The sequence below is a fragment of the Hemibagrus wyckioides genome, linkage group LG23, assembly GCF_019097595.1.
Source record: "Hemibagrus wyckioides isolate EC202008001 linkage group LG23, SWU_Hwy_1.0, whole genome shotgun sequence".
NCBI classification, from domain to species: Eukaryota; Metazoa; Chordata; class Actinopteri; order Siluriformes; family Bagridae; genus Hemibagrus; species Hemibagrus wyckioides.
In genome coordinates this window covers 9,619,290-9,646,380 of record NC_080732.1, presented here as the reverse complement: position 1 = coordinate 9,646,380, position 27,091 = coordinate 9,619,290, and the positions used below count along the sequence as shown (strand labels likewise).

General features: G+C 41.2%; 1 protein-coding gene across 8 annotated transcripts in view; it reads left to right on the top strand.

Annotated features, from left to right (window-relative positions):
- The window catches only part of myripb (myosin VIIA and Rab interacting protein b), a 96,190-nt gene that overhangs the window by 26,576 nt on the left and 42,523 nt on the right, over nucleotides 1–27,091 (top strand). For all 8 annotated transcript variants that reach the window (XM_058376926.1, XM_058376925.1, XM_058376924.1 and 5 more), the window contains exon 3: nucleotides 15,016–15,237. In XM_058376926.1, the coding sequence (XP_058232909.1) occupies nucleotides 15,016–15,237 (222 nt within the window). The remainder of the gene's footprint in view (nucleotides 1–15,015; nucleotides 15,238–27,091) is intronic.

Genomic DNA, 27,091 nt, shown 5'->3' with positions numbered 1-27,091 from the left:
CCGTCCTTGCTGTGCACGTCACCCTAGCTGCCGTTTGCCATTCTTTTTGTAGGTCACTTGATGTCATCCTATGGTTAAGTGACAAATAAGTTGTTAATAAGTTTGTTATTATGAACCGCTGCCTTATTAAAGATAGAGCAACCTAATGCTCACTGTATCCTTTTGCCAGTAAAGCCAGAATTGAACCCTTTTATCCTCACATCAACTCTTTTGGTATGGTCAGTAGTTATTATTTTTCAAAGCATTTCATCACCACCAGAGTGAGTGCAACTGACCGGTAATCGTTGAAAGATGGGCAGAGGGATTATGGTGGAGGACTTCAGACAGGGTGGGACAATGGACTTGAACAGGGCCTGGTTGAATATTCTAGTGAAGACTCCAGCCAGCTGGTCCAGCACATGTCCTGAGATGCCATTGGGTCCTGCAGCTTTCCTCGGGTTGACCTCATGCTCCTCTGCTGTAAGGGTGAAGCTGCTGTGGACAATGGGTTGTACTGAAGCTGTCTCCGGTGGCTCCACATCAAAGCGGGCAAAGATGATGTTCAGCTCCTCTGCCAGCACGGCATCACTATCAGCAGCTCTGAGGTTGGCCCTGTAGTTGCTGGACACCTTGCCACACCTGCCTGCGTTTGTTGCTGTTCAGGTGGCCCTAAATTCTCCTCCTGTAGTCAGACTCTCTTCAGTTTAGATTAAGCCATGCTGTAGATAGTCCTGTTGATAGTCCAAAAGGTGGTGTTCCTCTCCTTCAGAAGCTGCTGGATCCCAGCATCAAAATGAAGCCAGCCAAGGTCGACAAAGCCAATTCTTTCAGGTTATTTAAAACTCTTTATGGACTATGCTCACTGAAATTAAAGAAAGTAAAATTCAAATATAAAAGCAGTGAGGTCAGGATTTCCCACTCAAAAGGACAGTTCGAAAAAGGATACAAGCAAAATTTTACGGGTGAATATTTTACAATTCCTGAACAGATACTGAGAGATCCCCTGGTATATAAATTACAAGACTATGACGGAGAAAAAATTGAGGGAACATTTTATGAGTCTGAGTTACAAAAGATTATCATTGGCAAAGACAAGATGTTCAAAATAGAGAAAATGTTTTCAGAAAAAAAAGACTCGAAACCCGGAAAAAGCCGTAGTTAACATTGTGTTAGAATTTAAAAGAGCTCGTCATGAATATAACTTCGACTATAATTAATAAACTATGGAGGAGTGTGGATTCTTTGTGACCCTTCCAAGCAATGCATCGATGGACATTTATCCTAATACGAAGATCTCTTACTATACTACTAAATTTGCCAAACCAATCAATTTGAAAGGAGACTGGGAAGTCTCACTTTCAGAGGTTCAGTATATCCATAGTTGGCACACAATATCGCAACAGTACACCGCTTGTTACATCGCTCTGAAGGATGGAAATAAAAAACAAAACATGCAATTTAATACAAATCAAGGCTATTATAAAAGTATCAAAGAATTGGTTGCGGAAATCAGCAAATATATTAAATTAGCCAGACTCGACCTCTTTCTTTCTCGATTTCTTTGACTTTTTTCATGTGTTTGGGGTCAACTATGATATGAAACGTGATTGTTTACATTAAAATGCCACAATTCATAAGAAACATGGAAAAGTGATAAAAAATATGAATTTTCATATGAAATATGATTTTTTTATATTAAAGTAAAAAATTAAAATGAACAGTGATATTCCATGAAAATTCACTTAACAAAGTCAATTTTCATCATTTTTCATCAAACAGGCTTGTTTCCTGCCACAGCGCTGTGTGCTCTCTGCATTGTGCTTCTCTGGCGCTGAAAATGCGATTCCGCAAGTCTCAGCAATCTACGAGCAAGGGAAAGCTGTTTTTCAGGCAATCGCATGTGTGCAGCTGAATGGGGCAGTTTTCTTTGACTTTTTTCACGTTTGGGGTCAACTATGATATGTAACGTGATTGTTTACATTAAAATGCCAAAATTCATAAGAAACATGGGAAAGTGATAAAAAAATTTGAATTTTCATATGAAATATGATTTTTTACATTAAAGTGCAAAAATTCATAAGAAACATGGAAACAGTGATATTCCATGAAAATTCACTTAACAGTGTCAATTTTCATTATTTTTCATCGAACAGGCTTGTTTCCTGCCTCAGCGCAGTGTGCTCTCTGCATTGTGCAGAGAGCTGTTTGGGAATTTAGCAGATCTCTTTGGCTCTGTGAATTCAATTGCCAACACTTACAAAATAACAGGACAATCACAATTCTCAGCTTGGTTGGCAAACCAGGTGGCCACTGGTTTTCAACACATCACCAATAGCAATGAAAATATCATCATATTGGTTAGATCTGAAGCACAGGCACTTCTGACCTTATTCAACCCCATCGCAGGTCACAAGACAACAATCTGACAACAATCTGTCCTTTACAACCCATTTGGTGTGAACCAAAACTAAAAGCCAGATGTGTCCTTACGACCTGTCCAAAACCAGGCCTTCTGTGGACTCATAGATTGTATGACCCTTCGTCTCTCTTGGGTATATAAGGTGCATTGGCAAAAGACTCAGGGAAGCATCTGCATTCAGATCTTCGCACACTATTATTATGTGTCTCTATTGCCAGGTATGACTTTAACTCTGTAACTTATGTTTTTCATGGTATGCTGATCCTTTTAATTGTTACTGTGTTTGGTATGTTTCTAATTGAATAGATTGACTTAAGTGGAACCTGCCTGGCAAAATAAAATTTTTAATATTGACTTATTCTGAGCCTATGGAAAATCATTATTATACACCTTTTAATCTTAGATTGTGAACTTAAATCGGAATGGAGACACCTAGGTTTATGTTGGAATGGAGTAGCCTCGACTTAAACTTGAATGGAGAATACCTCGGTTTAAAGTTAAATTAGAACAAAATGAAACTTAAACATGTATGGAGAAAACCAGGTTTAAGTTTAAATAGAGATGTTCAATCATTTCAGTTTTCTATCTACTTAAATTAAGAATAGTCAACCCTCTAAATTGTGATCAGCATCAGATTATACTTATATTAATTATTAAATGGAGTCAGATTATCATTATACAGAGAGGTCAAAGAATGAATCAAAATTTTAATAAATGAAGCAAATTTTCTAGAAGCGCAAAGCAAAGGTAGAATACGAGATCCCTTCAGCCACAATGCTGGATTCCATCGTTGGGCCAGTGGGTGGTCCTTACAAATGTAAACAATCACATTTCATATCATAGTTGACCCCAAACGTGAAAAAAGTCAAAGAAAACTGCACATTCAGCTACACACATGCGTTTGTCTGAAAAACCGCTTTCCCTTGCTCGTAGAGCGCTGAGACTTGCAGAATCGCATTTTCAGCGCCAGAGAAGCACAATGCAGAGAACACACTGCGCTGTGGCACAAGCCTGTTCAATGAAAAATGATGAAAGTTGACTTTGTTAAGTGAATTTTCATGGAATATCACTGTTTCCATGTTTCTTATGAATTTTTGTACTTTAATATAAAAAAATCATATTTCATATCAAAATTTATATTTTTTTATCACTTTCCCATGTTTCTTATGAATTTTGGCATTTTAATGTAAACAATCACGTTTCATATCATAGTTGACCCCAAACGTGAAAAAAGTCAAAGAAAACTGCCCCATTCAGCTGCACACATGCGTTTGTCTGAAAAACCGCTTTCCCTTGCTCGTAGAGAGCTGAGACTTGCAGAATCGCATTTTATCCTATAACCCTGTGAAAAATAAAATCAGAACGGAAACCTCAAAATCACACATCTTTAAAACCGGGGAAAATTAGCACATATGCTCGGTATTAATCCTGAGAGGCCTTTAACACCGCATGAACCAGAAGCACTTTGTTTTACACTATGTATGTATATGCAGATATTATAAAGTATCAACGAGTCAGTGACAGCTTTGCCCCGTTACTGAGATGCGTAAATATAATGGTTGAAAACAACGAAATAGTTAGTATAACATATGATAAGCAACACTACACACACGTAACTAAGAACTAAATTAACAATATCGTATTCGAAGTCAAATCGGATCAGAACAAGCATATATCATTTAGTTACCGAAAGTTTATAGTTAAACTACATTTCAGGCCCACTAAACACTTGTTCCACCTGTAGAATGCCGGTTCCATTCCTCAAGAGGGGGTTAGCTATTGCAAAACCTCATTTATAAACAGTGTCCAAGGGTATTGTAAGCGATGTAGTGAGCAACATTATGAACAAGACGCAAACTCAGAATTAGGATGGGTCAGGTCTTGTGTTGATTACGTGTGAAAAATCTAAAAGACCCCCTGAGCAATGACACACGATTCCGAATAAGGCAGGATAGAGGCAGGGTAACTAAAATCAAAACCAGTGTGAAAAAGACCAAGCAGAGAGGCAACAAGCATCCTCCCATCTCACGCAAAAGAAAGCAGCTGAACATTTTCTAACACCATGGCTTTCTTACACAGCCTATCCTCAGAGTATACAAAGTCTGAATTGGATATTTTCATATTACCTTATACCCAAACGAGTTTTAAAAAATATGCTTATGTCAAAATACCTCAGTTTTCTGCTAAGGTCCCCTGGAGTTCTTCGTGGCTGGAAATAGTGAGGATTACCTGGATTGAACAACACTTTTTTTACACCTCACCTATAAAATCATCAATGCAGATGGGACCAACATAGCTAAGGTGGGGGTTGTTAACTACCCTATAGCATTGCTTTTTTCACAAGTGGACGTCATGCTAGGGGATCGACTTATTTCTCAATCGAGCAGCACATACCCATACCATGCTACCTTTGAATGTCTCCTCAACTATGGTAAAGACACCCTGGAAGCAAAATTTTGCACCAGATTATTCTACAAAGACACAGCGAGACATATGGATGCCACTGATCCTGATGGTTGAAACGAGGGTCTTAAACAAAGGGCCCGATTCAGTGCTGAAAGCAACACATTTGACCTGATGATAAACTGTTACTGAATGGCATAGATTTAAGAATTGAAATGGTTCATAGTAAAGTTGAATTTTGCTTGATGAAGGAAGGCAATGCCAATTTCACTCTAAAAATTCTCAATACATCCCTTTTCGTCAAGAAAGTTTCTATATCACCACCGGAAATGCTCGGGCATGCTCAAGCACTACTAATAGCCACCGCCAAGTACCCTATTGAAAGAGCTTGCATGAAGACTTTCAGCCTAACAGTGGGGAATCGCCATTGTTCTCAAGAAAACATATTCCTCGGACCATTACCTAAAACCATCATCTTTGGAATGGTAGACAATGATGCCGTCAGCGGGGCATACAATTAAAACCTCTTTAAGATTAACCATTACAATACAGAGTTTGTAGCGTTGTACGTAGATGGTACTCAATATCCTGCATAAGCATGAATTCCATTCTTTAATTTTAGCATCGGGAAAGCAAATAAAGGATCAGGCATTGGCGATAAACAGAAAAGACTATTCGAATGCTTGTATTTTATTTGCATTCAACCTGAATCCTGACAACGATTGTGGTCAACATTTGTCATTAATAAAATCTGGGAACATGGGTCTGGAACTCAGATTTTGCCATGCCCTTCCGAGAACAGTGAATCTTATCGTTTACACCAGTTTTGACAGTATTTCAGAAATAAACAACCGAAGAAACATGCTCATTGATTAGCAGTAACGCATGGATACCTGAGAACTAATGGCTGTTATGAAAAGTTGCTGTGAAATAGATAAAATATTCCGAGGTGTGGTGGCCTGCGATGAGTTACCTACGAGTACCCTGAAATAGTTTCCTGCCTTGTTCATAGTGAATACATATCCGAGACAAATGCCGGGAGAGCATTGGCTAGCTGTATATCTCAATGATGAAACCTCAAGAGAGTTTTTTGACTTATACGGAAACGTGCCAGACTACGAACTCTTTCCTGATTCTCTTCATTACTTTTTGAGAAAGAAATCATTTATTAATTAAGACTTTACTTCAGTTTGCTGTGGACAACACTGTGTATGTTTCTGTGTCACAGAGCTAAAGGTTTTTCGTTTAACCATATTTTGTCTAGGCAGCACGGTGGCTTGGTGGTTAGCACGTTTGCCTCGCACCTCCAGTGTCCAGGGTTCGAGTCTCACTGTGTGTGTGGAGTTTGCATGTTCTTCCTGTGTTTGGTGGGTTTCCTCCCATGGTCCAAAGACATGCTTCTAGGCTGATTGGAGTTTCTAAATTGCCTGTAGTGTGATTGCGTGAGTGAATGAGAGTGTGTGTGTGTGTGCCCTGCGATGGGTTAGCACTCCATGAGTGTGTCCTGCCTTGATGCCCGACGATGCCTGTGGCAGACGTTCCCCATGACCTGGGTATAGATCCGATAAGTGGTACAGACAATGAAATGAAAAAAACATTATGTATAGCAAAGATTTAAAAAGAAACGATAATGCGGTTGTGTCTTTTGTGAAAAAAATATACCCTAGAGTAAATAAAAAGCAACCATTTACAGTATCTCACAAAAGTGAGTAAACCAATCACATTTTTGTAAATATTTTATTATATCTTTTCATGTGACAACACTGAAGAAATGACACTCTGCTACAATGTAAAGTAGTGAATGTACAGCCTGTATAACTGTCCCCTCAAAATAAGTCAACACTCAGCCACTCAGAAGTTGAGTGCATGTGTTCAGCGTCATATCCGGAGCTTGTCTTTGGGAAATAGACGTATGAGTGCTGCCAGCATTGCTGCAGAGGTTGAAATTATTTGGTTCAGATGGTGTCAAGCGTGTGTGGCGGCAACCAGGTGAGGAGTACAAAGACAAGTGTGTCTTGCCTACAGTCAAGCATGGTGGTGGGAGTGTCATGGTCTGGGCCTGCATGAGTGCTGCCGGCACTTGGGAGCTACAAGTCATTGAGGGAACCATGAATGCCAACATGTACTGTGACAAACTGAAGCAGAGCAAGATCCCCTCCCTTCGGAGACTGGGCCGAAGGGCAGTATTCCAACATGATAACGACCCCAAACGCACATCCAAGACGACCACTGCCTTGGTAAAGAAGCTGAGGGTAAAGGTGATGGACTGGCCAAGCATGTCTCCAGACCTAAACCCTATTGAGCATTTGTGGGGCATCCTCAAATGGAAGGTGGGAGAGCGCAAGGTCCCTAACATCCACCAGGTCTGTGATGTCATCATGGAGGAGTGGAAGAGGACTCCAGTGGCAACCTGTGAAGCTCTGGTGAACTCCATGCCCAAGAGGGTTAAGGCAGTGCTGGAAAATAATGGTGGCCACACAAAATATTGGCCCAATTTGGACATTTCCACTTAGGGGTGTACTCACTTTTGTTGCCAGTGGTTTAGCCATTAATGGCTGTGTGTTGAGTTATTTTGAGGGGACAGGAAATTTACACTGTTATACAGGCTGTACACTCACTACTTTACATTGTAGCAGGGTGTCATTTCTTCAGTGTTGTCACATGAAAAGATATAATAAAATATTTACAAAAATGTGAGGGGTGTACTCACTTTTGTGATATACTGTACATACATACACTATATTGCCAAAAGTATTCGCTCACCCATCCAAATAATCAGAATCAGGTGTTCCAATCACTTCCATGGCCACAGGTGTATAAAATCAAGCACCTAGGCATGCAGACTGTTTTTACAAACATTTGTGAAAGAATGGGTCGCTCTCAGGAGCTCAGTGAATTCCAGCGTGGAACTGTGATAGGATGCCACCTGTGCATAATAAGGACCATAAGGACATGGATGACAGAGTCTGGTGTGGATGAACTTGACTGGCCTGCACAGAGTCCTGACCTCAACCCGATAGAACACCTTTGGGATGAATTAGAGCGGAGACTGAGAGCCAGGCCTTCTCGTCCAACATCAGTGTGTGACCTCACAAATGCGCTTCTGGAAGAATGGTCAAAAATTCCCATAAACACACTCCTAAACCTTGTGGACAGCCTTCCCAGAAGAGTTGAAGCTGTTATAGCTGCAAAGGGTGGACTGACGTCATACTGAACCCTATGGATTAGGAATGGGATGTCACTTAAGTTCATATGCGAGCCAAGGCAGGTGAGCGAATACTTTTGGCAATATAGTGTACATGCATACATGTAATGTTGAGTTTTTGGGGAAATAAGAGTGGTGCACATTTTTGATTTACACGATTTTGATTTCTGCAATAGAGACATTATACATTGAACCTGGCATCTCTGCTCAACAAAAATAAAAGCAAGTTCAATAATATAACATTTTGGTTTTAGCCTAACTGCATTCCTAAGCTTCAAAATAAAAGTACATTTCCTTCAATATTTATGTACAAACAAAAGACATGCTTTCATATATTGAAGCAGTATTTTACATTTCTAGAATGTAAAAACAAAAACTACCCCTAAAAAAACTATTTTATGAATTACTGCAATGGCTATTGATATCAACAGAAGCTTAAATAACAATTTCTTGTTAAGATGTTAAGATGTTTTGAAACATAGTTTGCTTGCTCTGTCACATTAGACAGAAGGTAGAAAGCGTTATAGTAACTTTGTCCTTCCTACTTTTGGTTCAGGAGTTGAACACCCATTTCAAATCAAATATATTTAATTAATATTCACTTATCAGGGAGAAAAGGGGAGGGAATTAGACTGGTTAATCTTGTGTTCTTCCTGGACCTGAAGACATGCTCAGCTCACCTTCACTCCCCGCCACCTACCTTCACCTCACCTTCACGCCCCCACCATTTAGTGACTGAGCTCCACCAGGCCACAGACCTATCCCTCTGTGCCACCAAGTAAATTCCATGTGCTATCAGTTGTTCCATGGCTGTAATTGTTGTTGCATCTGTGGCTCAATTTGACAGAGATTAAGGAGAAATACAATGCCTTTCTCCTGGACACTCCAATTTCCATTCAGGTCCTGTTCGGTGACACTGTCTCTTGTGACTCTTGTCATCAGGTCCCAGGAGGCTAAATGTCAATTGGCAGCATTCAAAGAGCTAATGAGACTATTTCAATTGTGGTTCAAAAGCAAGGGTTTTCATGCCCACAGTCACCAGTCCCGGGTTATAAGGGTTATGCTCTGTAGACTTTCTATATTTCATTTGTAGAAAAGGCTCTGGTTTCCATTGTCCCATTCTTGGGGCATTTTGTTTTTGCAAGACTATTACAACAGATGCCTCACAGGTTGGGGTGCAGTGCTTGATGGCCCAACCCACAGCACAAGGGGATGGTCCCCATTTCACATGGCACATAAACAGCCTGGAAATGTGGACTGTGTTTCTTACCTTGAAACACTTTCTCCCACAGCTCAGGGGTACCATGTGTTGGTCTGCATGGACAACACCATGGTGGTCTCCTACAATAATCATTAGGGCAGGCTGCATTTGTGCCCCCTTTCCAGACTGGTGCAGCTTATCCAGCTTTGGGCTGGAGGGTGCTATCAGGCTATCAGAGGCCCCCTTCGAACAAGATCAGAGATGTTTCTAATGCTAAAAATGACTTTTCTGTTAGCCTGAAACTCCCTAAAAATAGGAGGAAATTTGCAGGCCCTCCAACAGCTTGGAGTTTGGTTACAAATAGTTACAGCTATTTTGCACCCCAGACTGGGTTGCATCCTGAAGGTGCCCTCAGCAAATGGCCAGCCATTCATCCTGCAAGCCTTTATTCCTCTGCCTCATGATCTCCAGAAAAAGAATGCTGCACCTACTGTGCCTAGTTTGGGCGTGTAGGGCCTACATCCAACACTCCATCTGCTTTGGTGGCTGCAACAGAGGTAATGCCGTCAACCATTGAAATTGGTGTGTTTGCACGTGCTTGGGCATTTCCATAGTGTCAAACCATGGTGCAGCATCTTGTTCACTTCTGAGGGAAATGGGTTACATATGTAGTCTGAAATTTTTATGTTTTATATTTAACACATCTAGCTGAAAAAAACAGACTAAACCTGCTTTCCTAATAAGCTTGTTGAGTCTGTTGGCATCGGCCGTATTCACCCTGCTACCCCAACACACTACAGTGTAGAAGATGACACTGACTACCACAGAGTGGTAGAACATCTGCAGCATGGTTCTACAGATATTAAAGGACCCAAGTCTCCTGAGGAAGTACAGGTGACTCTGACCTTTCATATACAGTGCATCAATGTTTTTGGCCCATTCCATCTTATCTGTATGGATATCGAGATACTTATAGTTGTCAACAATGTCCACCTCAGTGCCCATGATGCTGATTGGGCTAGGGGGAGTCCTCTGCTTCCTAAAATCCACCACTAGCTCTTTTGTCTTTGAGACATTGTGTTGCAGGTGGTTTCATCTGCACCACTCCAAAAGCTGTCCACCACACTCCTGTACATATACTCCTGACCTTTCCAAATACAGTCTACAATGGCTGCGTCCTCTACTCCAGTACGGGGCTGATAAGTGAACAGCAGGGGATCACTATGCTGTTCCATCCAGAGATAGTTCAGCTGGTATAATGGAGGGGGGAGTGTTGCATGGAGGAAGAGGAGGGTTGTTGTACAGGGAGGGGGTCACAGGAGGAGCTGGGGAGCCACATTATCAAACCTGTTAAACAGATTTAAATCATTGGCCTCATTTAGGTCTATGCTATGCTGCAAGAAATGAAAGCAGCACCTTCCTGAGTGGGATGGACACTGTCTCACTCTACAAGGACAGTCTTTGCCCTCAAAATTGCTCCAAATTTTTATGAAGCCCCCATTGATTTTGGAGCACATCCTGTACATCTAGCACTTCAGTGACCATAACCTGCTGTAAGCTGCATCACCACACCACATTGAGATGGGGCCAGAGCATACTATAGCATCGGATGTCGCCTTTGCGAATTTACACACATCTACAATAAAAGTCTTAATAACCTCTGAGAAATGCCTCCAAGTTCCATCAATCTGTATCAGCTTCTTTTTACTGCCCTGAGACTCAGTCCCATGAGGAAATTTCCCAAGGGTATCAGGACTCCCCAAGGGTATTAGGAGTCTGGCCATATGACTGTGCCATTGAGCGTCCGAGCTAGAACCACACCACCTCATAACACATTTACCCATTATCAGCCAAAGAAATACAAACCATGAACAAATACATTGAGGAAGCTCTTCAACAGGGATGCATTGCTCCCTCAATGTCACCGTAATCCATTGCCTTCTTTTTTGTGAAAAAGAAAGGGGGCAATTTAAAACCTGTTAAAAACAAGCAGACTATTCCTCAAGCAAGTCACAGTAAAGTACTTATCCTAGTTCTCCTCTGCCAATAATCTCTATAGCACAATCTACACAAACTGGATCAGGGATGAATGCTGTTCATAGACTTTAGTTCAGCTTTCAACACATTTATGCTTCAGCACCTAAATGGAATGTATCACTGCCTGGTTAGGAAATTGCACTGTTGCAAAACTCTGTATGAGATACAGAGGATAGCTGGGGTCACTTGTACCTCCATCACAGACAATCAACGCACTGATTCTGCAAACCCACCAGTATTGTGGATGGCTCCACACATTCCTCACACAAACTCTCCACCCTCCTAGCAAATCATACTAAAGTTTCTGGGCCCTGCTTTATGTAACTTCATGATCTTGGAGGGATGTTCATTTTACTATGTTGTGTACCAGGGGTATATGGTTGACATGACAATAAAACAGCATGAATTGACTTGAATTGAGAAAGGGACAAATAGAAGGCAGCCTTTAGCACCACTTCTGGTTACTTCAAATACTGCTTCATCTTCAACACCTGCAGAATTCCAGTGACTAATCATCACTAATGATGATCTAGTGATATGTTGGGAAAATCTGTCAATGCTTACATTAATAAAATCCTTATCTACTTCACAAACAAAGAAGGGGCTGACATGGAGTTCCACGATAAATGGACCTCCATGGTAAATGAACTTAAAAAGCATGGAGGGAGTTAGTTATGAATGGAACTTTTTAGAAGTGTGTATTACCTTTTGGTAGGCCAATTGGAAGTAGCAATAGGTAAAAGGACAGATTCCAGGCATGTGAAGAAGCAAACAAAACTCTAGTTGGTGACCCTCCCTGCTGACTAGCAGAGAAAGGGGACAATTTAAAACTAAAAGTATCTGCTGTCCAGGGAATTAATAGTAAACAGTGGGCAGTGATTCAATGCCAAGTTCTGAAAGGGAAGCCAGCTTCATGTCTAGGAAGCTATTGTCTGTGCCTGAGTGGATCATAGAAAGCAGGGGAAATAAGAGCTGATTATAGCACAAACAGGCTGGAATCTGGAAATATGGCAGGAGAGCAGGAGAAGGGTATTTCCATCTCCAGTGGTTATCAAGCCCTAGTATTGTTGTTGTCTACCTGGATTAGGAATCTTGTTTTGTTGTTTACATTCCGACTTACTGAGGGAACCACTTTTCTTGGGGTAATTTGGGATTTAACCACAATACAGGAACAACTGTCTCATGCATGTGTGAATTTGATCCTCACCACTATGAATATTATGGGGCTAGGCCAAGGCTTATCTGTCCTTCAGCTCAGGTTATTTGGTCTTATGGCAGCAAAAGCCAGTGTGATCCCTTTGGGTCTTCTGCACATGAGGCTGTCAAATTTCTGGCTCATGGACCTTCACACTCTCAACCTCCCTTTCAGGGTTATAAGGGTTACATGCTGCAGGCTTCGTTTGCCCTTCGTTTGTAAAAAAAAAAAAAAAAAGTCTCCAGTTTCCTACCTTGGCTCCCACTCTCAGGGCATGTTGAAGTCTCAAACACTTTAGACAGGCACCTCTCTCATGGGCTGTGGTGCAGTTATTGATGGCCACCCCACTCATGGCATGTGGGGAGGCCCACATCTCTCATGGCACATAAACTGCCTGGAAATTAGAGCAGTGTTTCTAGCTTTGAACCACTTTCTCCCACCTCTGAAGGGCTACCCTGTGGCCATGGACAAGACTACACTCAGAGGTTTTCACCTTCTGAATCGCCCCTCCGGTTCCAACCTTGGGTCCCACTCTTGGGGTAAGGGTGAGAATGCTGAATTTCAAATTGTTTAGAGATGGCCTTATAACCCTTCCTTGATTGATAAGCATCTGCAGTGCACTAATGAAATGCAGAACATTAGTAAATTGCCAAGAAGAAAGACAAAGAAGCAATTCTTTGTCTTTCTTCTTGGCAATTTACTAATGTTCTGCATTTCATTAGTAACATATGGTACCTAATTACTCTCTTAATGATTGTGGAATTAGGAAAGGTGCACTTAATTTTTTTCCTCATGGTTTGTAAATATTATATTATTCTTCTAGAAACAAGGAACACACGTTGTTTTTATGCTGTCAACTAATGTTGTTTGTCTATAAAAAAGCTGATGATGACTTTAGGCACTTTTTTTTCAGGGTGTACTTTCTTTTTTCCATGATTACATGTATGTAATGTGTAGCTGAGTTTTAGCATTGATAGCATTTACCATTAGTGGGGCCGATTTATTGAAAAAATGTTATAAATTAAACAAACAAACAAACAAATAAAATAAATAAATAAATAAATAATAAAACATTTATTGATTTTATTTTGTTAAGTTTTACTGTCACCCCCATCTATAAATCCATCTATCTATCCTTTTTCAGTACTGCTAATACTAGACAGGGCCACTGGAAATCTGGAGCCTATCCCTGGGGACTCGGGTCACAAATTGGGGAACACCCATCATAGGGCACAATCTTAAACACGCATGCACCCATTCACAAACTTTACAATTTAGAGATGCCCAAGGGAGAATATGGAAACTGGCAGAGGCTGGAATCTAATCACTAACCCCTTATATCTTTTCACTCCAGACATGTAGAACTTTGGCACTAAAAGTGAACAGATTGATCACAGGTCCCTTGATCTATTGATCCTAGTCACTTGATTGTGTATGTTTTGTGCCTTAATGGGGACTAAATGTCCCTACAGAAGTTTCTTCTGGTTACTAAGGTTAAAGGTGGATTTATGTGTAGACACTGTCCGATGCTGTAGTTTAATAATTGTGTGAGTTGTGCTTACATGGACAGTAAGAAAAATGTGAAAAATAGGTGCGTGTGTGTGTACATTGTGTCACTGGGCAATATATCTACTATATAGGCCTAAACTGGGCCATTCTTTTAAACAGCAGGAACAATATCTGTGCCCATATGCTTCAACATCTATAAGGAGTCTGTGTGTGTGTGTGTGTGTGCACTCATATTCACATGCACATAGTATGAGGATGACTACGTGTGTGAGACGTAGTAGTGTTCCAAAGAGTGTTTCAATGTCTGTGTTTTGTAGCTTCCTTTTACTTTAATTTTTACTTACTTATTCTATATGAATTACACTATGCATTCCACTTTCCATTCTCTCTCTCTCTCTCTCTCTCACACACACACACACATACACACACAGTCTTTTTTCCTATCTCTGTCATCCCCTGTCTTCTTTAATCTCCATTAACTTTCTTTTTCCTCCTCTCTTTTCTATTTTCTTTCTCACATTCTAAATTTTCCTCCTTGGTTTCAATTCAGTTTTATATTTTCTGCCCTTCCTTGTTTCTCTCTCTATTTCTATCTCTCTCAGACCTTGTGTACCCCTTTCTCTGCTCAGTTTCTTTACTTGTCTTGTTTTTTTTTCTCTGTATCATATGCTATATGCTCTTCTTTTACTTTCTTTCTCCCCAACTTTCGCTTCTCTCCATTATTTCTTTCTCTCCTTATTTTCTTCTCTATCAATAAACCATTCTCTTCTCTCCTCTGTCTGTCTCTGAACCACTTCTGATTCCCCCAGTTCCTCCTCTGGCTTTCTTCTTGTCTTTCTCTCCCATTCTCTGTCTCCTCTTCTCTCTCCACACTCTATACCCCCTCTTAAAATTTCCATCTCTTCTCTCTCACTCATTTACTGCCCCTCTCAATTTAATCTTTTCTGTCTCCCTGTGTTTATACCTATATCTTCTCTTATCTAAACTTTCTCTCCCTCCTTTCTAAACATTTCCTATTCTAACTACATTCTCTCATTTACTCTCTCCCTTCTTATTTCTCTGTTTAGTGATTTGAAGCATGAGCTGGAGGAAGAGGACACACGCTGTCTGCTATTGGCCAAGCAGCGTGGCTTTAATGAGCAGTGCTGCATTCGCTGCTGTGGGCCATTCAGCTTCTTTCTCAAGCCACGTCGTGTCTGCCTAGACTGTCGCTACAATGTCTGCAAAGCCTGCTGCTCCTACAGCCAGCACGAACATGGTTATGTTTGTGCCTTTTGCCACAAGAGCAGGTCAGTAATTGTGCTCTCTCTCTCTCTCTCTCTCTCTCTATCTTCATCTCTCTCTCTTGCTCTCTCTCTCTCTCTCTCTCTCTCTCTCTCACACACACACACACACACACACACACACACACACACACACACCACATTATCACATGCATAAAACCTTCAGAAACTCAGTTTGAATATATAAGGGCATTAAGGAGCAGTACACACCCAGCTTTAAAGAATGAGGGGCTACATATGAGCATCCAATTGAAGGTTGTTCTATAAACAATCATAGCATGTTGGTTCAATATACAGCCTCAAGGAAACAGGCACAAACACACATGCCGACCTGCATCCACAGAACAAGGTGTAAAAGCAGAGTTCTCCTTCTGCAACAGAGTACAGAGCATTCTCACAACACTGCACTGCCTCAAACATATGCAAATCATTTATGCTTTATGCTTTTGTAGAAGTTAAAATCAATCAGGATTCTTGATTTAAATTTTTTTGTCATGACAGTCTACATTTTGTACACTTTTGTTTTTTCTGTTCAGGTACTGTATATTGCCATTTTACTTTTCAACACTGAAACTTAAAATCAGCATTAAAAAAATTACTTTAACCTGGAGCAGTGAATAAAAGCTGCAGCAGAATAGACAATCATGTGTAACATCACGGTTTAAAATGGAAATGATACCATGTAAAATCCTCCATCTGAGGTCAGCAGCTTTTTTGGTTAAAGGTGGGTGTGTACAATACCCTCCACTCTGCTTTAATATCATCATTAAAACCAAGTACACTTCACCATGGGATGTCTACCCTCCCACATAATTTTTTCTTATTTAAACCATAACAGAAGCCCTGTAGTGCAGGTTCCCTGATGCTGTCTCAAAGTCCATCTCCTTTTCACTACGGTACTCCAGGAGGGGACCTGAACACCCATTAAGGTCCAGCTGGGGAAAAGGTCCATCCTTTGCAGGACTGCCTTCGCAGGTCTGGTCACCTTCGTGGGTCTGGTAGTCCATTATGAACACGTTCCTCTGATGTTAGGGTGGACCGCCAGCGGTGTAAGAGCTGATTGATAGCGCATAGACACAGCAGTCTCATGCATGCTGCCAGATCCTCTGCCCTTGACAGGTATAAACAGGGTAAAAACCTCTCCAATATAAAACATACCAGATATTCGGTGTCATCATCATGTCAGCTTTCACAATTCACTTTATCAATTTGTTTAACTGAAAGACTTCTACATCAATAAAGCTTGTTTTCTTCTGAAATATTCTTATCTGTAAGGAATCCCCAGAGGCAGCACGTTTGGGATCCATGTGCAGATTTAATCGCAAAATCCAATAGCAAACCAATCCAAATCATAATACAAATAATAACATTGGCAAAAGACAGGTGGTAGAAGTTAAAACCGGGAAAACAATCAGAACAGGGAAAACAAATGCGTGAAAAACACAAAATGAGTAAACTTGCTCAAAATACAAACAAGGTAACACAGGAAAGGTATAAATGGCAATATGCAAGGCTTGGTATGAGCACAATGCCAATCGTGCCACAATCTTGCCACTGTTGGTGTTCGCACCAACTTCGACCCGGAAGTGACCCGACACGGAAGTGGGTCACTCAGGTGAAGGTTCTCTCTGGCAGTTAAAAGGGGCATTGAGAGTCAAGGATGAACTGTTTTTGGTATGGGAAAAACTCCTCAATTACATTAATAACTCCTCAATACATTTTTTTGCCATTTTGTTGAATACAGAATCTGGCATACAGTCTTTGACTCTCTTCCTACTACTTTTGTTTCCTTCTTTGCCTTCTTTGCCCCTTGTCCCTTACCTTGTTTTTTCCTCTTGGTCAGCACTTTAAATATTGGCTCATCCTCCATCTCCATGTCTCCCCATCCCCCTGCACTGGTGTAATGACTGATGATTCTGAGTGTTGGTCCTGCACCTCTGTGCCTGCCTCTGCCAGAGCAGGTGGCTCTAGCAGTGTGCCAGAACCCACTGAGCTCTTTTGTCTGGGTCCAGTTCAGCCAAGCTGGCCTTTTCCAGGATTGGTTCCACCTCACTGGGCCTTTCCGGGGACATTTCAGCCAAATGGCCTCACTGGGGCCAGTTCAAACAAGCAGAGCTTCTCCGGGGCTGCTGTGACTCCAGTGGGCTTCTGGGCTGCAGGCTGGGCTTGGGGCTCTCTCTCCTTTCGCTCCACTGCAGAAGCCCTTCCAGGGGCCCTAAGCAGCTGGCCAAACTGTAGCTGCAGGCTCAGACCAGGGTCACTCTGCCTCTCAGAACAGGCCCAAACAACATAACTTTTTTCATTTCATTTCATTTCATTGTCTGTACCACTTATCCAATCTATACTATATCTCAGGAGTCCAACATAACTTGTTTTGCCATATTTAAAACATTCAATGTGAGCATCGGAAGAAATGAAGATACTATAGTCAAACCCATTAAAACTGAATTTAAATTTTCTTTAAAATCCATAAAAACCACTCTTATAAAGTACACCAGGTCTTTAACTAGTGGAGAATTTACAACCAAGGGGGATTTTCTTAATTTAAACTCACAATGCCTTTCTGAACCAGGTTAGTTGCTTAAGTTACTGACATTATTAAAAATCACAATTGCAATATTTGTGTGAGGCAATATTATATTATATATTAACATTATAAAATATATGATTAACAGAGACAATATTCTTATGTCACACCACAATACCAACCACTAAAAAATATTCTGCGACAATCGCCACACACACAACCCCTACACTGTGCTGGCAAGTTGAACTTTTACACAGCTTCTTATCCAACCACTCTCGCACCTTCTACACACAACACTCACTCCTCCATAGAGCATGCACAGTGAGAAAGAGAGAGAGAGAGAAAGAGAGAGAGAGACACACAACTGGAAGATTTCCTAGACTCTTAAAGATTGCATTTAAGCTTCACAGTGAGATCCACAAACACAGGCTGTGACAAAGTGACTCAGGAAGCTAATTGAAAAAAGAAGCAGTGGAAAGAAATAGTTTGATTGGATTGGATCACATTGGATTTTGGTAAAATTGTTGTGAAGGGGGAAGGTGTGTGTATATATCTGCATGTGTTTGGCAAGAGGACACATATATATGGTAGCACATATATTTAAAGTAAATTTAAATACAATTAAATTAAAATGTTTCAATAAGTCAACTACCAAGTCAACTACCAAACTTGCTCTATAACAAGTCTGGTGTGGAGGAACTCCACAGAGTCCTCACCTCAACCCAACAGACTTGACTTGCCAGCTCAGTCCTGACCTCAACCCGATAGAACACCTTTGGGATTAATTAGAGCGGGGACTCTGAGCCATTCCAAAACTGGGATGTTTCCCTTTTCCATGAACATGAATTTAATATGGAGTTGACACACCCTTTGCATTTGGTGGTGGTGAGTGCAGTGTTGTCTGAGGGGGCAATAGAGAATGTTTTCAATGTGTGCAATTCCCTTTTCATATTATTTTTCTGAAACCCATGGTGGCTGCACAATACAATGGTGAAAAACTGAAAAAAAATTAATAAACAAATTACTGCAATATAAAGCTGCTGATCTGTAAACCAGTATCCAACAGGTCTGCAGCACATATGAGTGCAGTGCATTGGGATGCAGAGTTTGAAAAGCAGTGGGGTTATTAAACTACCAGTTATCAAGCACTCTTGCCACCCCATCTAGAAGTAAATGACCCACAGACAAAATCATGGAGTATTATGTGGTTGAAAACACATTGAGTCTATGTGATGAAGACAAATGTGAGCGCAAACAACTATTTTTTTCCCCTTTGTAAATCATGCTGGGGGAGATCTCACCATGATTTATTGAAAGAAATAAGCCTCTTTGCCAGGAAAGCACCTGGTCATTGGGAGGAGGGGTGATCTTCCTCACCACGTTGTTCTGTGCCTCAAGCCGAGAAGTTGATCAGTGCATCTGGAAGGGAGGCATTACTGTCACTGGTGACGTTTTATTGTAGTTAGTGATGGCCTGGAGGCCGTGCCACATGTGCTGGGTGTCACCACTGTCTTTGAAGTGGCTGTGGATTCTCTGGGTGTGTGCATGCTTTGCCTCTTATGGATCAGTTTAACCTTTGTTGTTCTTAGGGCCACCTTGTTACCTGTTGTGAAGACAGAGTCTTTGGTTTTCAGCACCACACACACCTTTACTGTCATCCACGACTTATGATTGGAGCATATGGTAATGGTCTTGGAGACAGTCATGTTATTAATTCACTTGCCAATTTAGCTAGTCATTGATAACATGCATTCATCCTAATTGTTGGTATCACTGTTGGTTGCGTTTAACCTGGCTTCCTTAGGGGATCCTTTCAGGGAACCAGTTTACATACATAGCCTGAGATGTTCCTTTGGGAGGAAACCCAATGCTGTATCATTGCTTGATGTTATGTGTATCAACACCTCCACACAAGGAAGAATGCCTGGATGACTCCTGGAAGCAGATCAAGTGATCAACCCCTCAGGACCTGAGACTCCAGGGTCAAGTCCAAATCTAAGCTATAGAACCTGATGAATGTGTGCAGAGAGGACCAAACTGCTGAAGCACAAATATCCTGCAGGTGGCTGCCTACCTTGACAGACATGAGGCCCATGCCATGTGGCACAGGCAGATACAGTGCTTCCTGAAGACAAAGAAGCTGGAGTTATGCTGGGGTTAAATGGGGTTTAATGATGTAGATGCCTTTGTATGGGATTGCTAATGTGCACTGCTATGTCACCTGCCCCCATTTTCAGCCAATGATATTTGCATGTGTTCACACATGTTTCAGACACCGGTTCCACAAGTTGCATTCAAATAATGTCAATCCATGACGCAGCAGTGGGTTTCCTTCAAAGGGATGAGTCCCGGAGAGCCTATATGGCTCCTGCTGGCCAGGCTTTCACATACTTCAGAGTGGTTGATGACTGGTCTGAATGATGGGATTAGCATAACAGAGATGTGGTCTAAGTAGTCTAGGTGGGGGAAGGGCTCTACACAATATGTACCACAGACGTTTGTGGCATCCAGCATGTTGGTGTTGCCAACAATAAACACAGTGGTGAATTCCTGTGGTAAATAAAATGGTCGGCATCCAATAGTCACAAAAATCTAGCCATGGGGTCACAGTCCAGTGACTTCTGTGCCAGTCCCAAGCCCGTATAAATAGAGAGGTTGCGTCAGGAAGGGCATCTGGCATAAAACATTGAGAAATTTAACAATGTAAATTGTCAAAACTCTAAATTTCATACCGGATCGGTCGAGGCCCGGGTTAACAACGACCGCCATCGGCGCCATTGACCTACAGGGCACTGGTGGAAATTGGGCTACTGTTGGTCGAAGAAGTAGAGGAGGAAGGAGAGTGCATAGACAGAGAGAGAAGAGGAAAGGTAAGAGTGTAGGACTGAGAATAGGAACTCTGAATGTTGGTACTATGACAGGGAAAGGTAGAGAGCTGGCTGATATGATGGAGAGAAGGAAGGTGGATATACTGTGTGTACAGGAGACCAGGTGGAAGGGTAGCAAGGCTCGTAGTATAGGAGCAGGATTCAAGCTGTTTTATTATGGTGTGGATAGTAAGAGAAATGGGGTAGGTGTGGTCCTGAAGGAGGTGTTTGTGAGGAATGTTCTGGAGGTGAAGAGAGAGTCAGACAGGGTGTTGAGTCTGAAGTTAGAGGTTGAAGGGGTGATGTTGAATGTTGTTAGTGGTTATGCCCCACAGGTAGGTTGTGAGTTAGAGGAGAAAGAGAGATTCTTGAGTGAATTAGATGAGGTGATGGAGAGTATTCCAACAGGTGAGAGAGTGGTGATAGGAGCAGATTTTAATGGACATGTTGGTGAGGGGGACACAGGTGATGAGGAGGTGATGGGCAAGTTTGGAGTTAAGGAAAGGAACCTTGAAGGACAGATGGTAGTGGACTTTGCTAAGAGGATGGACATGGCTGTGGTTAACACTTATTTTCAGAAGAGGGAGGAGCATAGAGTGACTTACCAGAGTGGAGGTAGGAGCACACAGGTAGACTACATCCTATGTAGAAGAGGCAATCTGAAAGAGATTAGTGACTGTAAAGTGGTAGTGGGAGAGAGTGTAGCCAGACAGCATAGGATGGTGGTGTGTAGGATGAATTTGATGGTCTGTAAGCAGAGGTCAAAGATAGAGATGGAGAAGAAAACCAAGTGGGGGAAGCTGAAAAAGGAGGAATGTTGTGAGGAATTTAGACAGAAGTTGAGGCAGGCTCTGGGTGGTCAGGTAGTGCTGCCAGATGACTGGGAAACTACAGCAGAAGTGATCAGGGAGACAGGAAGAAAGGTGCTGGGTGTGTTATCTGGAATGTGGAAAGAAGAAAAGGAGACTTGGTGGTGGAATGAGGAAGTTTAGGATAGTATTCAAAGGAAGAGGTTAGCCAAGAAGAAGTGGGACATGGACAGGACTGAAGAGAATAGACAGGAATACAAGGAGTTACAGCACAGAGTGAAGAGGGAGGTGTCTAAGGCCAAGCAGAAGGCATATGATGAGTTGTACACTAGGTTAGACACTAGAGAAGGAGAGAAGGACTTGTACAGGTTAGCTATGCAGAGGGATCAAGATGGGAAGGATGTGCGGCAAGTTAGAGTTATTAAGGATAGAGATGGAAAGGTGCTCACAAGTAAGGAGAGTGTACAGAGGAGATGGAAGGAGTACTTTAAAGAGCTGATGAATGAGGAATATGAGAGGGGAAAAAAGAGTTGAAGGGGTGAACTCTGTGGAACAGAAAGTAGATAAGATTAGAAAGGATGAAGTCAGGAAGGCTTTGAAGAGGATGAAAAGTGGAAAGGCAGTTGGTCCTGACAACATCCTGGTGGAGGTCTGGAAGTGTCTAGGAGAGGCGGCAGTGGAATTTTTAACTAGTCTGTTTAACAGGGTTTTAGAGAGTGAGAAGATGCCTGAGGAATAGAGAAGAAGTGTATTAGTGCAGATCTTCAAGAATAAGGGTGACGTGCAGAGTTGCAGCAACTATAGGGGGATAAAGTTGATGAGCCATACAATGAAGCTATGGGAAAGAGTAGTGGAAGCTAGGTTAAGGAAGGTAGTGGAAATTTGTGAGCAGCAGTATGGCTTCATGCCCAGAAAGAGCACAACAGATGCAATTTTTGCTCTGAGAATGTTGATGGAGAAGTATAGGGATGGTCAGAGAGAGTTGCACTGTGTGTTTGTAGACTTGGAGAAAGCGTATGACAGGGTGCCAAGAGAAGAGCTGTGGTACTGTATGAGGAGGTCAGGACATGTATGAGTGGAGCAGGACAGTGGTGAGGTGTGCTGTAGGTCAGACAGAGGAGTTCAAAGTGGAGGTGGGACTGCATCAGGAATCGGCTCTGAGCCCCTTCTTGTTTGCTATGGTGATGGACCAGTTGTCAGAGGAGGTCATGCAGGAGTCTCCTTGGACAATGATGTTTGCAGATGACATTGTGATCTGTAGTGAGAGCAGGGAGCAGGTGGAGGAAAACCTGGAGAGGTGGAGGTTTGCGCTGGAGAGAAGAGGAATGAAAGTCAGTCATAGTAAGACTGAGTACATGTGTGTGAATGACAGGGAGGGAAGTGGAACAGTAAGATTACAGGGTGAAGAGGTGAAGAAGGTATAGGAGTTTAAGTACTTGGGGTCAACAGTCCAGAGTAATGGAGAGTGTGGGAAAGAGGTAAAGAAGCGAGTGCAGGCAGGTTGGAATGGGTGGAGAAAGGTGTCGGGAGTTCTGTGTCATAGATAAATTTCAGTGAGAATCAAGGGGAAGGTGTACAAGACAGTGGTGAGACCAGCCATGCTGTATGGTTTAGAGGCAGTTTCACTGAGGAAGAGACAGGAGTCAGAGCTGGAGGTAGCAGAGCTGAAGATGTTGAGGTTCTCTTTGGGAGTGACAAGGTTGGACAGGATTAGGAACGAGTACATCAGAGGGACAGCTCATGTTGGACGTTTGGGGGACAAAGTTAGAGAGGCCAGGTTAAGATGGTTTGGACATGTCCAGAGGAGGGAGAGTGAGTATATTGGTAGGAGAATGTTGTACATGGAGCTGCCAGGCAGGAGGAAAAGAGGAAGGCCAAAGAGGAGGTATATGGATGTAATAAATGAGGATATGAAGGTAGTGGGTGTAAGTGTTGAGGATGCTGAAGATAGGGATAGGTGGAGAGAGATGATTCTCTGTGGAGACCCCTGAAGGGAAAAGCCGAAAGAAGAACAAGATCCAATAGTCACAAACTCGATCAATAATTAGCAACAAGCACAGATTTCTTGCAGCATTCTGTGTTGATATAAACACACAAGCCACCACCAAAAGCCTTACTGCACAGAGCTGTATTTCTGTTGACACAAAACAAGGTTACTTCACTAACTGGATGAACTGAGCCATGTCTGTGTGAAAACAAAGACACGGCAGTCTCTAAAAACTCACAATGTGTACTCTGATCCCTGGACAATTAAATGCATTAAAGTCCAGCAAACACTGGAATGTATGATGCATGGGAGAGCCGGCCATCTAGAGTTTGTTTTTAGCCTAGTACAAACACCAACCATCTTGCCCCACTTCAGCTTTCTTGCTTTTCTCACTTCTCATGTCCCCTCTACCAGCCACCCGCATCAGACAGTGCTGAGGACTGGAGGCCTGGTCTCCACAGCAAACCAAGATTGCATAGCTTCTCCAGCAGCTCATCATGCAGTTTGGCTGTTGTATGTGCTGTATTAGTGTTTGTCAGTCATATACATGAACACAGATTTCTCAGGTGTCCATTTACCATGAAAAAATCATGCTTGGATCTGGAGTGGCTACTGTATGCTACTGCCATTCTTGGATTACAGGGCTTTATACTTAAATGATTAAGTGCCTATTATGGCTTTCTGCATTATACGTAGAGGTGCAGCCATGGCATTAAAATGCCCCCTAGTTCCTGATCCTTGCCATCTGTGTATGAACAAATGCTAACAGAGGTACTGCACACTGTTCATCTACATAAATGATTATTTAAGCTTGTCTTTTTAGTGTGATGTGAATTCTTTTACCCAGAAATTTGACATGAACAGCAGTGGAAAACAGAAAAAAGTGTACAGTAGACAGACTATCTCCTTCAGGGTGTCTTGATTACGTAATATTACCTTAGCTGTAGTTCAAAGTAAACATATTTTTTTTTATTTCTTTTTTCTCTTTTTCCTAAAAATATGGTTTTGTTACTGGTGGTTTTCTGCTATGATATATATTTTATGTAGATTTTTATGGTTGGTGCATAGTTCAATGGAAAAATTATACTAACTGATTAAAAGAGTCAAAAGTTTCCTCTTGGTTAAAAGAAAAAAAAAGTTCTGCCTACATCATGTGTGACCTGTCGATGTGAGTTAGTGCTAGACGAGATTTTGTGGTCAACAAGTATGCAATTTTTTATTTTTCTAAGAAAATGACCAATTGTTTCGCTCAATAAGACCCTTCTTCCTCAGCTGGGATCGTTTAGAGACCTTTGAAGCTGCATTTAAACTGCATTTTGGAAGTTCAGACTTGAGGGCACCATTGAAGTCCACTAAATGGAGAAAAATCCTGAAATGTTTTCCTCAAAAAACATAATTTCTTTACAACTGACAAGGGGGTGAGTAAATTTGTAGACTTTTGTTCTGGAAGTGAACTTCTCCTTTAAGGTTGGGGTTAGATGAAGGTACAGGTATGGCATTAATTAGCTGCTTTAATAATTGTCAGTGAAGTATCTCACAATGAAATATTCTCAGTATAGTAAGAGAAGTGTGTGTGTGTGTGTGTGTGTTTGTAAATGTATATTTATTAATTCTATGCTGACTTTACAGAACAGACTCTCGCAAGTACAAAGTTTTAGTGCCTTCTGTTAAGTGACCCATCCAACATGTTAATTTTAATTTAGTGGGAACAGCCAGGCAGCTAAAATCATTGAGTCTGTAACTGGGACCATTATTGTGGAAGCTTATTAATAGAGTTGTCCTCATAGTTCAATGGTGGAGGAGGATAATAGATCCACAGCAGTGGCTGTAATGCCATTGAACTCCACCCTTAGTAGCATTGAAACAACTCTTGATTGGCTGGTCAGCAGTCTTGTGCTACTCTAAACTAGCTGTGGTGAGATTGAATAGTAATTCATAAACCACAGCAGAGACTCTTGCACACACCACTGTAATGATAGAACTGTTTACCACAGTGCAATGATTTAATTTACATTTTATTGATTTTAAAGTACAGCACAAACAGCCGCTTGAGGATTTCCTTTGGGAACAGACAAGAGTGGGGTTAAAAACAAGTTCAATGCACATCATTATGTTTACATCAACCTGATAATGTACTGATAATATGTATGCATGCATGTATTTGTCTCAGGAATGTGTGTGTGAGCAGCAAAACATTGGCATAGTAAATGAAGAAGTACAAAAATTAAAATGCTTTTAAATCAATTTTTAGCATGTTTTACATATTTAATTTCCATTTGATTCTATTTTTTAGTTACTATAAATAAATGCATTAATATAACACTCTTCTTCTCAAACACACACACACACATGGTTGAGTACACTATGCACTTTCCAGAAATCCAAAGAAATAATTGTGGTTAATGTTGAGCAACTTAAAGGTTATGAACAGTTTTACTAATTTATGATTTATAGTGCCGAACAGTAGTTAATTTAGGCAAAACATTTTGTGCTTACAAATTTGGTCTGAATACATCATACCTTGTGGACAAAGTATACTGCGTCCTTTAATGCAAAATATACCTGCTCCATTTAAAAAAATGGTAGTAGAATAAACAAACGAAAAAAACTATTTTTGTGAAGAAAAAAAAAAGGAAAATGGCAGAAAATCCAAAATGGTTGAAATTAACTTAAGGGATCTACACCAATGGTATAATGCAAGTTGCAGAGACTGGTCTCTATCACTGTGCCAGATTTCACTGTGCATAAATATATTGTGGATTTAATGTGAATTTGGTAGCTGTACTGATAGGGCTGAAACCTATTAAGCTGGTCTGGGAGAAGCTGGAACAAACAGTTCAGGAACACTGTCCAACCAGCACTGTAGCCCTTTAGGAAGTACTGAAAAAGGCCTGGGAGGAAATCACACCTGAATATCTGCAAAACCTGATCAGTCGAATGCCACAGATTTGTCATGCAGTTATTGCTGCAAAGGGTGTGGGTTTTTATTATTATTTTTTTTAAACTTGTATATTTATAAGATTTGAACCCTGTTGAAAACCTCTGGAATGTCATCAAGAGGAAGATGGATAGTCACAAACCATCAAGCAAAGCTGAGCTTTTTGCTTTTTTGAAAAAGAGTGGTATAAAGTTACCCAACAGCAGTGTGAAAAACTGGTAGAGAGCATGGAGCCAAAACACATGCAAATCAGGGTTATTCCACCAAATACTGATTTCTTAATGTTATAACATTAACAAAATTTGTTTACAAATTATTTGCATTTTGTTTTATTGAGTTATTAAAGCTCTGCAAATACTGCATGATCATGGGTTATTTTGATGTGTTGTCATTTCCTTTAAATATACACTCTAAATAACAATAGTACAATAGTTATATTTTGAATTTAGGAGAAATATTGTCAGCAGTTCACAAAAATGAAACAAAATTGTTCATCTCACCAATTCATGCACCTGTAAGAAAAAACATAAGAAACTGATTATTTTGCAGGGGTCTCTTTTCCAGAGCTCTTTTTCCCAGAGCTGTCTATATATATATATACTGTGTATATATATACAGTATATACAGGGGAGATGATTAGTACACAAAATGAGTGGATTCTATTAAACAAGAGTAGGGGAGACGTGAGAGATTAAGCGGGGCTGGGGCAACCAAAGAGAGGAGAAAGGAAAA